Source organism: Pocillopora damicornis, chromosome 10 (assembly GCF_964200805.1).
Source record: "Pocillopora damicornis chromosome 10, jaPocDami1.2, whole genome shotgun sequence".
Lineage (NCBI taxonomy): Eukaryota > Metazoa > Cnidaria > Anthozoa > Scleractinia > Pocilloporidae > Pocillopora > Pocillopora damicornis.
Window position 1 is genome coordinate 20,075,686 of NC_142679.1, and position 11,741 is coordinate 20,087,426.

General features: G+C 38.0%; 3 protein-coding genes across 4 annotated transcripts in view; all 3 read left to right on the forward strand.

Moving 5' to 3' along the window:
* LOC149039319 (uncharacterized) overlaps nucleotides 1–11,741 on the forward strand; it is a 167,393-nt gene that overhangs the window by 59,982 nt on the left and 95,670 nt on the right. The gene's annotated exons all lie outside the window — the stretch shown is intronic.
* Nucleotides 4–4,233, forward strand: LOC113664609 (uncharacterized). Of its 2 annotated transcripts, XM_027180235.2 has the most exons (4): nucleotides 4–941; nucleotides 1,546–1,818; nucleotides 2,327–2,590; nucleotides 3,059–4,233. In XM_027180235.2, the coding sequence occupies exons 1-4, from the start codon at nucleotides 388–390 to the stop codon at nucleotides 3,531–3,533; spliced, it is 1,566 nt and encodes a 521-aa protein (XP_027036036.2). In that variant the 5' UTR covers nucleotides 4–387; the 3' UTR covers nucleotides 3,534–4,233. The 2 variants fall into 2 exon arrangements, with proteins under 2 accessions (XP_027036036.2, XP_089041421.1); XM_089185295.1 differs by lacking the exon at nucleotides 1,546–1,818 and having other exon boundaries at nucleotides 239–941.
* LOC113664620 (uncharacterized) lies at nucleotides 5,320–11,660 on the forward strand. Its single transcript, XM_027180245.2, has 4 exons — nucleotides 5,320–6,081; nucleotides 6,919–7,200; nucleotides 8,879–9,142; nucleotides 10,037–11,660. The coding sequence occupies exons 1-4, from the start codon at nucleotides 5,495–5,497 to the stop codon at nucleotides 10,944–10,946; spliced, it is 2,043 nt and encodes a 680-aa protein (XP_027036046.2). The 5' UTR covers nucleotides 5,320–5,494; the 3' UTR covers nucleotides 10,947–11,660.

Sequence of the window (11,741 nt, forward strand, 5' to 3'; positions counted from 1 at the left end):
GACAGATGCGCGCGTGACACAAAAAGGAATACGAACGAAAAAATTCCTAGTACTTTCCATATTTACAAGCTAGGAAATCATTAATATTTACTGCTGCACTTCTCAGAGAACAAGCAATTATCACCGAAAGAACAAAACCAATAACAAAAAGATCATGAGAAAAAAATTAAATCGAATAAAATTAAGAGACGATTTCAGCGGCTGCAGCCGATATAGTCAAACCTGTGGTGTAGCGAGTTTGCATACACTGATTAGAAACAGTGTTTGTCAACATGGCGGAAATTGAGCATCGGCTGAGAAAAAAGTCATGTCCTAAGTACCACATCGATCGAAGCGAGATTTCGAGACATACAAAGGTTTTGTAAGCTCACACGAGTTAATTAGTCCATGGAGTTTTACGTGGAGTGCCACAGCCCCGAAGGAAACTGGGAAAATGGCAAAACGAAACTATCTGTGCCTGCTCTAAATACCACAACCATTGAAGATGTGAAATATATGTTACAAGTGCGTATTCAGGTGCCGGTGTGCGACCAGCGATTGTTCTATCAAGGAAGAGCACTGACAGACAATCAAATGACTCTCAGTCGACTGTATTTTCGGGAAGGTGACACTTTACACCTGCAATTCACTGCTGTGGCAGATATACAAGGAATGATTGAACTTCTGGATGTACTGAAGAAATGTGCTCGAGAAATCGAGGAAAAGCCGGGAAACAAGCTTCCTGATCTCAATGAAGATTCTCCTGACGTGTGGCAGTTTTATGACCGGCTCCTTTACACTGTAGAAGAACTTGGTTCATTTTTCTTACCATGGAAATGTCCACGAACTGTTGCTCAAAGGCATTTCTTCGTTCAGGAGCGAGGATTTGACGCATTCTTGGAAGTGTTTAAATTTTCCAGGCAGCTTTTCTTGACCGAGCAACAAGAGAGGGACCTAATTTTGTAAGTAGCTACAAATCCTGCAAAACTTCATTTAGGGCAAACGAGAATATACTGGCGTGGCACTGGCAAGGAGAAACGGGTGCTTGCTTAAAGGGCTTATTCAGGGACATTGCAGGGTATGAATTTTTGGCATTTTTTCCAGACAAGCAATATCATTTTATGACCTTTTATGTAAAACGTTGTCTGAACTGATTACGAACAAAGCCTCGTTTCAGAATTGTTTTCTTCGTTAAAAATTTGAGACCATAGATTCGTAAAATTTGTGGCTTTAAATGATGTAAGTTTTGAAGAATTGATGTTATTCAAACCTATGTCAGAAACATGACAAGTCGTAAAGTCCTAACTCATCTTCAAGCTTATGGTGGCTTCTATGGAAGGTACTGTTCTACAAAGGTTCAGTAGTTTTATTTTTCTTTGAATTAAATGGAGTCAGTGTTCCAAGATTAACCAGAAAGGTCAAAGGCTAAAGATGCGGGTGAGGAGTGCAATAATTTCGGATTATGGATAGATGGTTAGTAAAGGTATTTTGGGATATCAAGTTACATATCAATATTCTTTTAACTTTTTGTCTAAATTATGATCATCAGTCTTTGTTTACCCACAGAAATGAAAATTTGCAAGAAGCAGCCACAACTCAATTTCCACTCGAATGCCTCTTTAATCAGAGACAACTTTTTCTCCAAATGTGTTGTCTCTGCTCTTTGTGGAATTTTGGCGAGACAATTGAAGATCGCAGGTTTCTTTTGTCTAAGGATATTTTCCCCCTAAGTGTTGATGCTCTTTTACTTCAAACTGTTCCCCTCAAGGAAACTAGCCATATTGACATGTCCAGCATGGTGGTTAATGTAAATGAAACTGCAATTGGGTGCTTTGCAGGGTGAGTCACATTCTTAACTTTCTCTTAAGTATTTATCTCACAATGGCTCGTCTGATTGTGTGTCTCTCTTTATGACTGTCCGTCCCTGTCTGTCCCCCTGTGTTTGTTTTAGCGTAGTTACAATTATTTTCAAATGCTGACCTACAATTGATATAATGCTCTTCGCTTTGTGTAATAATATAATGCTCTTGCTCTGACAAAAGGCTAATGCTCAAAACATCAGCTTTGAAACTCTTTACAGTGGCCAAGTTATGTTATCAACTCCATTGATAATGCTAAATTACCAAATTAATATGATGATACAATCTCTGTAAGTAAATACTATAGTTGACATGTCATTTAATACTTGGCCTTTAATTGGTGATTGATGCAGATGTTCAATAATTTACATGGATTTGCATGTTAATATTGTTCAGCCTGCCACCTTTAGTCGAATTGCTGATCAACCACTTTATAATCAAACTTAAATTAATTTTTTTATAACTCTGAATTTTAATTCTTTTTCTAGATTGGTAGAGTGTGATTCCAACATTCAAGAGAAAGTGTCTAATATACCAGCTGTGGTTAACAAGCTACTTTTTATGATAGACAGATATCAATCAGAGCCTGCTGGATATTCACTGTTTTCAAGTCAGGTTGCTTCCAATGCATTGTTTTACTGCACATGTAATGTCAAATCTGCCCAGTCTTTGGTAAATTGTGGAGCAGTGGAAAAACTGCTTCATATTACAAAAGCGTTTCTTAATGATAAAGATGGCAATACACCTTTAAGGTTGGTGATTATGACAGAGTAATGCTGTCACTTACCTTTTTTGTGCAATTACTTTAAGTTACAGTAAAAAATGCATACTATCATGAAAGAATGTATGTGACTCATTTTTAGCTGGTGGTGTATCAGTAACCATTTCTCCAAAATTGATATTATAGCATCGTACCTTCCTTCCTATTGGTTTTGTAATAAATTAAATATGTTATTTGCCCTTCAGGAGCACCTAATGGGTCTTAGGGAAATGAAGGTTCAACCTGTGATGGGTTTTATGTATGAAAACTCCTTCACATTTGTGTAGTGACTCCATTTCAATGAACCTGGGATAGCTTTGCAGGGTGGGTCAAATATATTGTAAAAACTGAAGATAGTGCAATTAACTGTACTATCTTCAGTTTTTACATACTTGGTGTTAAGAGATAAAGGTGATTAATCCTACTCATTGACTCACAAGGTTATTTTTCTGTGAACCAGGTATTACTGTTGTCTCTCCTTGGCAAGAATGTGCTCAGCTCCTCTAGTCAAGCTGGATATAGATACTTGTGTGGCTATACATGAACTTATTGATCTGTTCCTAGACAGTCATGTTCCTAATGAAATCTCAGAATGGGAGGAGAAAAGTTCTTATGTGTGGATGACAATGGTGCCACTAGTTCATCTGGCTTTTGCTGGAAGGATTGAGAATAACAGGCAAAGATCTTCATCGACACAAAAACTTGGAATCTTCTCCCTAGTGCACATGTTGTCAATTGAGGAGAATCAGCAATTGGCACTTTCAGAGAATCTCTTTCCCTACCTGGTTTGCTTGTCTTGGCATCTACCGTGTGATGGGAAGGAAAAACTAAGGACAGTTCTCGCAAACAATGTTTTCACACCTCCTTCTTTGAAAGTTGCAGCCAAATCTGTGCTTGCTCTCACGAGAGGTTTAGACATGGTGTTCAATTTGTAGATGGTTAAGTTGCAAACTGACGTACAGACTTGGAAGGAAACAGAAGAAAATTGAAAGGAAGTGTTGCTCTCATCAAAAACACCTACCGCTGACACTGTTAAAGTGAATGATTCCCAAAGTAGTTTCAAATCTCTTTTAACAAAAACTCCTGCAGCTGAAGGTCAGCTTGTGGTACAAAATGTTGTCTTGATTTTCTCAAGCACTGCATACAGTGCATCTGGAACTAATCAAATTTGTAGACAGTTAAGTAGCAAACTGATAAGAAGACTTGTAAGGAAACAGAAGGAAATTGAAAGAAAGTGTTGCTGTTATTAAAATCATAGTCATGACGACCAATTACGCTGAATGAAAGTTAATGGAAATTTTTAGGTAAAAACAAGTAAACTGCCTGAAGTGTGGACAAACACGGTAATGCTAGGTCATGATTGGTTTTAATTTTGCTTCTGATTGGTGGAGGGGGCAAGGAGACTTCGGGAGACCAATCACAAAGAGAAGTAAAGCAATAACCGATGTAGTCCTTTTCTAAACTTAATTGTATACTCGAATTCTCAAGCCAGAGTTTTCGTTCGACAATATTCCTTGTAAAAGGCACCGTAGGGGGTGGTGTAGATAAGCGGATAAGCGATAATGCGCGGTTTGTTCTCCCCACATCTGTAATGATTTTCAAATTGAGAATAAAGCGCACAGGAAATCAGTCGAGGAACCTCTGCATTACACGGAATTTTGTTTCACACATTATAGTACAAAAACCATTTCTCGATTCGCTCTGTTGTTCCACAGTGCAATATACACATATGTAAAATTTTATTCACTCGAATGTTGAGTAAATTTGAACGAGTTGTTTTGTAGAAGGAATTTAATGATGGAAATATCGATATGATAATGATCAAAACTGTTTATTTTGAAAGAAAAGTAATTTTTCGCTATGGAAGGAATCAACGTGTCGCTCAATTCAAATAGTTATGCACCTGTCTTCGTCTTGGGCGTTGGCAGGGTTGATACCGGGCAGTTTTGTTCAGCGGCGTAGCCGTAGAACTTGCATTTACCAGAAGCCTTTTGATATGAGCCAGTGTAGATCGTGAGTATCCAGCCATGCTCTTGCGAATGAGGACCGCAACAGTTGCGGGTTATCCGAAAGGTCCTAAAGTACTTAAGTTTTCATTTATATCAGTAGAATCTGCGAAGACTGGACAGGAGAAGTTGGCTCAGTATCTACACCCTGACTAGGTTTTAGCGAATCATCCTTGATTCTATCACGAGTCACACTCTGCGCGAGTCCAGCGAAGCTAACGGGAAACATTTTTCTTGTAAGATTAACTGGCGAGCAGATTTGTTTTTAAGAGGAAAAAGAATGCAATCCTAAGTGAACCAACCTGAACATACGACTAGCTTTATACCTCCATAACTTTATCGTTATCTCGAAGGTCGCAATTAGCTTGAATAGATTTCATCCCGTTACTATCTCGCACACGTGTGCATATTCCCATTCTGTTCTCTATGGAAACATCAAGGTATAACGTCAAGGAGAATTTACCTAACAAGCAATGGCCCACGCTGTAGTCCGTAATTCTTTCCGTTGTTCGCAAGAGCTAAAATAAATTAGATGAAAGACAATCGTAGAGGTCAGAGTGTTGACTCAATTGCAAATTGGAAGTTTTCTGCAAAAGTGTGCTATCTACATGTTGAGTCGTCTCAAAGAAGAGAACAAATGAAGATCGATTAAAAATTAATGGTACTGACGCTTTGGTTGAGCTGCATCGAGACAAGTGGAAACGACAAGGAGGCCTGGAACAGCAGATTTCCTGTTTCCGGTCCAATACAAGACACGATGACGATGCTCATTATAAAATCTTCCTTCCTGCTCAGCGAAAGAGGTTAAAAATCTCCAGAGCTACCTTCTTGGATAATTGTAATCTCTTAAATCAGTAGAGCAATTTTAGCAGCAAAGGACAGTACAAGAAATGAACTTCTTTGTGGATTACAGCTGTGAAAAGAACACCAAAACCGGGAGATTCAAACTAACTGTGCCTGATCTCAGCACTACAAGTATCAGAGACGTAAAGAGTGCGATACAAGAAGCCATACAAGCGCCGGTTTGCGATCAAAAGCTGTTTTATCAGGGACAGTTACTAACTGATGATCAAATGACCCTCGGTAGGTTGTATTTCAAGGAAGGAGAGAGTTTAAAATTACAGTTTCTCGCTGTAGCAGACATAGTAGGAATGCGGAAACTTTTGTCTGTGCTCCAAACAAGCGCACAAGGAATTGTGGAAAAACTACACGGAGAGCTTCCAGACATTATAATGGCAAAGGATCCTAATGGTTCTGCAGTGAGTTTCAGCTTTTCTCGGGACTTCGGAGATGTAAAACTAGGCAACACGTATCGAGCACTGCCAGAACTTGCCAGCCAGTACTTCGCTCCCTGGAAGAGTTTGAAATCGAGTGCTCATAGACATTTCTTCGTTCAAGAAGGAGGATTTGACGCATTCTTGGAAGTGTTCAAATATTCATTGAAACTTTTCCTGTTTGCAGATTTTCAGGAAACTAAGTGAGTTCTTTTCAAAATTGCTATTATCGATTACCAACTTTACGCACAGCATTGCCATAAATTTTTCTATAAGCAGCACGATGTTACATGTTGAATATTCATGCAATCAGTTGTGGTGGCGTGATGGCCAAAGATTGATTTGAGGGCTAAAAAAAGAAAACTCTGTTTTGAGACGTAGGTAGGCTAGGAAATTGACCACCACTGTGACAGTCTTTCTATATGCCCTGGAGAAGCACACGGCAGCATGAGCCAACCCCTCAGTCTGAGGAAATAACTAAAAGATTGGCCAGGGAAAACAGAAATGGTCAGGGAAGAACGCACTGGAGAGGGGGGGGGGGGGGGGGAGGGGGGGCGAGGCGAGAGGGAAAGAGTGTATATTGAAGGGGGGAGACAGACTCTCCATTTTTCCTTTCCATTTTGCCACCAATTTCACCAGCCTTTTTTTCCAATTGTCTACATTGACTGAGGGCTAGCAAAGGCAATGGACAGCATTGCCAGTAGGACTCATGTAAAACAGTTAAAAGGAGTCAGACAGTAATGGTGGCCATTATATATAGTCCCTGCAGTGTAGAGAATATTGTTATCAATGGATAATGATACTGGCTTCATGGTGGTGAGAAACAAAATTGTTAATATATATAATTATATAAATATCAGAATGGTGTGCATCAGGCTTTATATACTACAATCATGACATTCAGTGATGTTGAAGCCATGACTGTGCAATATAAGATGGGTGGCAGTTTTTTTAATTTTGAATCTAGTTTATATATAACTCTCTGTAAGATGTACTTTTTTCTCTAAAATAACCTCTTTTATTGATACTTTGGCCTTTAGAGATGCTCAAAGTCCAATGGATGTTGTGATGTTACGAACCCTGAATCATTTAAAACACCATTTTGATCAAGGGCAGCTTCTTCTTGAATACAGATGTCTTTCCTGTTTGTGGACCTTTGCTGAGACATATGAAGACAAGAAGTTTGCTTTATCAAAGGGTGTCTTTCCATTATCAGTTGAAGCTCTCCTTATTCACCCAGATGTATTCAACAAGGCTGGCCTCACTGACTTAGCCAGATTGATTGTTTTCTTAAATCAGTCTGCTGTTGGCTGCTGTGCAGGGTGAGTTAAATCACTTAAACAAAAAACAGGGTAGATATTAATCTGACTTGTTATTTTATCCATGTGAAAAGATTAATGTCTGTCTGGAACTGATATTTTTGTTTGGTTTCAAAATGTCAACAGAATAATAATATAATAAATAAAATCTTTATTACCGTGTCAATGTATTTAGCTCATAGAGCTAATTGGGGACACCTACTATTACTAAATTAATAGAAAAAACTATGTACAGTATCATAATAAGTAACAATATAGCCGATAAACTATGCATTAAAATTTAAAAATATTCAGAAATATTAACAATGTTCAGATAACATAAAAATACTTGTACCATGCAGATAATTAAAAAAAAATCACGTGCTGCAAAGATTGCAGCAGTTGCCACTGTCTTCCACTAGGCTGACCAGGTCAACTCTACGGATTCTAGTTTTAAAGATACTAAGGCTTGGTAGTTCACGCATACCATTTTCTAATTTGGACCAAATATATGGTCCTTGATACCTTAGTGTGTGTTTACCATAGCGTATAGTGTTAAATCGTGGTATTTCAAAGTCACTATTCCTAAGGTTATAACGAGTACCCTTTCGAGTAAATATCTCAGATATGTAGCTGGGTACTAGATCGTTCTTTACTTTATACATTAGTATTGCTATGTCCTGTAAGCGTCTATTATGAAGCGTAGGTAACTTAGCACGCTTAAGAAGTTCCTCATATGTCTCTGTTGTTGTTTTGAAGACCGCACGCAGGGCTCGCTCTTGGATGTGTTCGATTTTGCGCCCATCTGAAGATTTACAAAAGTTCCAGACTAAATGACAGTATGTTAGATGTGGCATTATAGCTGTTTTATACAGTATGAGCTTAGCTTGGCATGGTATTAGGTTGCGCAAGCGCATGAGGACTCCTACTTTCTGGCTGGCTTTAGTGCATATTTTGCTAATGTGTTGTGTAAAGTTAAGGTTCTTGTCTATATTCTAGAAGAATACAATTGGCTTAGTACTAGCAGACAGACTCAGAGTTTAACTATTCTTACACTGTCTCTTTTGGAAGATTTTGCATATCTCGCATTGAAACAAAATTATGGTAATTGTATACTCAACAAAAAAAATTTGTTTTGCACTTTAGTCAATGGCTTCCTATTTACACGATATTTTTAAATGGTACAGGGTTTCTGTCAATTGTATAGGTATGCATAGTTTCAGAAAATTTAGATTTTTAATCACAGGACAACTAACTTTTTTTAAACAACAATATAAAGTAAAGCAAATCTAAGTTAATTTTATTCATAATTTTTTTATAATCTGTTTAAAACAATTTGTTTATCAAGGAAATGTGCCTGTGGATACACATTTCATAAATCATGACTGCACTTGCAGTTATGTACTATGCAATTTTGCATGCATGTAGACAGTGTGCTCTAACTCTCTTACTAGAGAGTTAGAGCTCAACTCCCAATTGGTAACCAAAGTTGGCTTGCTGAAAGTCAATTTTTTTTTCGGGATAGCTCAGAATATTTCTTCCATAATTGAACAGTCAATAAATTTTATTTGTTTTTATTGCCTCTTCGGCTGAAAAATTAACTTAGCTATAGCTTCATCAGTCTGTAAAACAATTTCATTCTCAAAATTTGATCCATTACAGTTCTGATTTAATATGGATACACATACCCTCTTTTTCCTAGATTTGTGGAGTATGATTCAAACCTCCAGCTAGAAGTTGCCAAATCACCAGCAATGATCAGCAAATTACTCTTTATGATTGACAGAAGCCAGTCTGAGACAGCAGAATATTCACTATTTTCAAGTCAGGTTGCCTCCAACACGCTGTTTTACTGCACATTCAATGTAAAATCTGCCCAATATTTAGTAAACTGTGGAGTTGTGGAAAAAATGCTTAATATTACAAAAAAGCTATTGGATGATGAGGAAGGAGATTTCCCTTTAAGGTTGGAAAATTTTGTGAAACTATTTTTATTCATCTTCTCAAACAGATTTTTCCTAACTATCTTGACTGATAATAGTGTTTGCACTAGTTTATATATCCTCAGCACTAGTTCATCCTCAGTCTCATCCTTATTTGCATCCTTTTCTTTTCATCAGCATTATTTGCAGGGGAAGAGCAGGGTTTAGGTGGGATCAGTAGCATGCAAATCTTTCAAGATTTTAAAAATTCAGGTTTGCAAAAAAGTGCAAGTGGAAATAATAAACAGATCTTTCCCAGTTCTAGCCCTTCTAACAACATGAACATGAGCCTGCTGATACCTCTTTGAAAAAATTCTTAGTGGTGCCCTATATATCTCTCCTTATGCTGTCATAATCCCCCATCTATGTCCATATCCTTCATAGATTGTTGAGCTCATCTTCATCCTCATCCTTCTTTCTTATTTAGTCATCTTTTCATCATCATCATTTCTAAACCCTTTGCCATTCTCACCCATATCCTTATCCCCAGTTGAAGAACTGTTTTGCAAAGTACCATTAATCCCTCATCTATATATCCATATCCTTCATAGATTGTTGAGCTCATCTTCATCCTCATCATTCTTTCTTATTTAGTCATCTTTTCATCATCATCATTTCTAAACCCTTTGCCATTCTCACCCATATCCTTATTCCTAGTGTCTTTTTTTTTTCCTTTTATCCTCCTCTTCCTTCAAATTCTCCCTTCTTCCTCTTTCTTTGCCTCTTGTTCATTGTCATCACAATCAACAATATCTGCAGCTTCATAACTTCATAGTGTCATAGTGTGGGATTACAAGGTTAATTTACATTCATTTTAATACAATGGGTATTCATATGATCATTTTTTTTTTCACTTTTTTTGCCCTCCTCTGAAAAAGGTACTATTGTTGTCTGTTCCTGGCAAGAATGTGCTCAGCTCCTCTGGTCAATCTGGCAGCAAGTGTTTGTTCTACTATAGACAAACTTATTGACACCTTCCTGGACAAGCACGTTCCCAGTGAGGTCACAAAATATGAGGAAGAATTGTCTTTTGTTTGGATGACAATGGTACCGTTGGTTCATTTGGCTTTCGCTGAAGGAAAAAAATATGCACATGGTAGAAAGATGAATCATAGTAACCATGGTCATCAGGTTAATAGCTCAAATTTGGATTTAACTCAAGTTAAAGGAAATCATTTTCTAGAGAGGCAGTCATCAAAATCCATCATTACTGACTTGGGTGTAGCACTGGGTGCTGTGGAGATCAAGGCCGATTCCAAAAATCCTCTTGAACCTAACAATGATGAAAGAGATTCAAAATGTGAACCTCCTCAAAGACCAGAGGCTTGTGCACAGTTGGAGGCTGATGTGACTGAAGAAGCCAAAGTCACAATTATTGGGACGACTGTACATTTTCAGAGAATCAAACAAGTGAACACGAGCATTCAAAAGGTCGAATGTCATCATGCCACAGCTAAGACCCAATCTTTTTCGTCTGAAAACAAAGATTGTGTGATGGAAAGACAGAAAAGCCAATTCACCTTGCCAGGATCCAAATCAACACAGAAGCTTGGCATTTTTTCTCTGGTGCACATGTTTTCAGTCAAAGACAACCGAGAGTTAGCGTCATCCGAGAATCTCCCAGCGTACTTGGTCTGTCTGTCTTGGTATCTACCGTGGGAAGAGAAGGAAAAATTGAAGCACAGCATGGGAAATTTATACTTCGCCTCCACACCTCCTTCTTTGAAAGTTGCCGCCAAATCTGTACTTTCTCTGACGAGAGGCTTCGACATGGTCTACCGGCTTTGAACGGCATGCACACTACTTATTAGAGGCACTTTAAAACTGGGAACATTTTAACATTTCATTTCATTCTACCGTTCCCATGTCAGAAGCTGGGACATTCTCGGCATAATACACTTACTAAGACTCGGTTTTACGTCGTATGGCTCCTGTCGTCCTCTACGTTCCTTGAATCAACCGCAAGTCGTACAAAGGAAATCAAAACATGTAGCCAAATAATCGGGGCACGGAGCGTTTCACTTTCCCGCTTATTTTTCTGCAGTCACATGGCAAGTGTAAACCAATCAATAAGACTCATTCCTTGAATAGCTACCAGCCTTTTGTGGCGGTCGAATGAACAGGCTGTTACTTAATTACCTATTTAATCATACTCGTGATTGACAAATCGTGATTTTATTCATCACTCGTAAGATTACAGACCGAATTGGACTCCACTCGTTCCTATTACCATTATTAATTACTATCACTAGCATTGTTGTAAAATTATCACATTTTTTTGCGGTCCCAAGGCATTCTTTGTCGAGCGCTAAAAGAATCGATAGGAATAGGACGAAGATGTTGATTTAAAATGAATAACAAGGTACCTCTAATTACACAGAGAGTCAGACATAAACGACAAGCTCCTTAATTTGTGGACATCAGGTATTTACTTATTGAGCCAATTTACTAATGTAACAAGGATTCATTTTCAAATAAAAGCCTATTAATTTTTGGTCTTCAGTTTGGAGTTGAATTTTTAATACGGGATGTTTTAATAAGGGTTCCATTTTTATAAATAAAATGATTATTCCAAGTCGCCAA